The sequence below is a fragment of the Aptenodytes forsteri genome, unplaced genomic scaffold (assembly GCF_000699145.1).
Source record: "Aptenodytes forsteri isolate BGI_AS27 unplaced genomic scaffold, ASM69914v1 Scaffold485, whole genome shotgun sequence".
NCBI classification, from domain to species: domain Eukaryota; kingdom Metazoa; phylum Chordata; class Aves; order Sphenisciformes; family Spheniscidae; genus Aptenodytes; species Aptenodytes forsteri.
The window spans coordinates 269,893-271,648 of NW_008795525.1; the positions used below are offsets into that span (position 1 = coordinate 269,893).

Genomic DNA, 1,756 nt, shown 5'->3' on the forward strand with positions numbered 1-1,756 from the left:
TGCTTTCCGGAAGCGGCGGTTCATGAAGCAGTAGATGAGGGGGTTGGCGCAGGCAGAGGTGTAGGAGAGGAGGTGGATGAAGGAGATGGGCGTCCCCGAGAGCGCCCGCTGGGCTGCCCGCGGGGCAAAGGCACGCCACGTGTTGGCGGGGCCGACAGGGCGCCGGCCGCGGGCCACGATGACCACCAGCATGCGGATCACGCGCCGCTTGGCCACCAGCTTTGCCTCCGAGCTGTTGATGCGTGCCCGGTCCTGCTGAGCGCCTGCCGCGCCCAGCGCCCGCAGCTCCAGCGCGCCACCCGGCCGGGAGAGCTGCAGGTAGCAGCCGTCCCCCTCGTCGCAGGCAGGTGCCGGCTCCCCACTGCCATTGCGCTGAGCTGTGGGGCAGAGGGGATGCGGTCACGGCCGTGGCACCGCAAGGACCCACATCACCCTGAGGCCATGAGTGCATCCTCTGTTGGGACGTAGCAGGGTGTTGGGACAGGACGCGGCACAGGCCCCTGCACAGGGAGGGGTCCCCAGGGAACCCCCCAGCTGTGAGGACCCAGGGTGGGGGCTCAGCCCTCCCACCTGTCGCAGGGCAGGGGACTCTGCCCGTGCGGGGGTCACGCTGCGGGAGGCGAGGACAGGGCCGAGTGGTGTCCCCAGCCCTGCCCTGCATGAGCCGGGCCCCTCACCTGCAGTCTCCCCCTTGATGTCCAGCTCGAAGCGGATGCCTCGGTAGAGCTCGCGGGAGATGAGCCCGTAAGCCACAATCATCACCACACCCGGGATGAAGAAGAGGACGAGGAGCAGCAGGACGTACCTGCAAGATGCAGCACCCATCGCTCGGCAGCCCCTTGCCAGCCTGGCCACAGCAGCGGGGCCAGCAGCTGGACCGTGTCCCCCCTTGTGCTGGGGTCCCAGGGGCGGGCGGGGGTCCCGGGGCCAACTCACCAGGCCTGCCGGACATGCTCACTGGGCCAGTCATGGGTGCACTGGCTGACAGGCGGGCGGGGGCCACAAAGCACGCGTGGTGCTGTAGACGGCGTAGGGCAGCATGAGCAGCGCTGAGAAGAGCCAGGTGCTGGCGATGACCCGGCAGGCGTGCGAGCGGGTCTGCCAGACGCGGGACTGCAGTGGGTTGCAGATGGCACTGTACCGCTCGATGGCGATGGCCACCAGGCTGAAGGTGGAGACTGAGACGGAGATGCCTGCGGGCAGCGAGGGTCAGCGCCCGCGGCATGGCGTGGCACGGCGCGGCTTGGCCCTCCCCCAGCCCCTGCCCGCCGCCCCCTCGTACCCATGAGGTAGGCCATGAGCTTGCAGACAGCCTCTCCGAAGATGAAGGTGCCCATGAGGTTGGGGACGAGCGTGAAGGGCATGCAGCAGAGTGCCAGCATCAGGTCGCTGAGCGCCAGGGAGAGCAGGAAGGAGTTGGTGACGGTGCGCAGGCGGCGGTTCAGGAGCAGCACGGCCACGACCAGGGCGTTCCCGCAGACACTCAGCACAAAGATCAGTGCATACAGCAGGACGCGCACCGTCAGGTCCAGGTCTGCGGGCGGCAGGGTCACGGGCTGCCACACAGGCATCCCGGCAGCCTGGGGACACCCCGGCATGGGAGGACAGCATGGCCAAGGAGATGCGCCCCAGCAGCCCGCAGGCACCCCGGCACAGGCAGGCACCGCGGCCAAGCATGGTCTGGGTAACTGGGCTCCAGCTGGCTCCAGCCGTGTCCGGGGTGCTGCCCCTGCCCGCCCCCAGGGCTGAGCTGAGC

The 1,756-nt window shown here is 69.4% G+C and overlaps 1 protein-coding gene across 1 annotated transcript in view; it reads right to left on the reverse strand.

Moving 5' to 3' along the window:
• CCKBR (cholecystokinin B receptor) overlaps positions 1 to 1,571 on the reverse strand; it is a 2,352-nt gene extending 781 nt beyond the window's left edge. The window contains 5 exon segments of the mRNA XM_009281994.2: positions 4 to 377; positions 678 to 805; positions 937 to 1,002; positions 1,004 to 1,193; positions 1,283 to 1,571. Coding sequence (XP_009280269.2) covers positions 4 to 377; positions 678 to 805; positions 937 to 1,002; positions 1,004 to 1,193; positions 1,283 to 1,571 — 1,047 coding nt within the window.
• Positions 1,572 to 1,756: the final 185 nt, after the last annotated feature.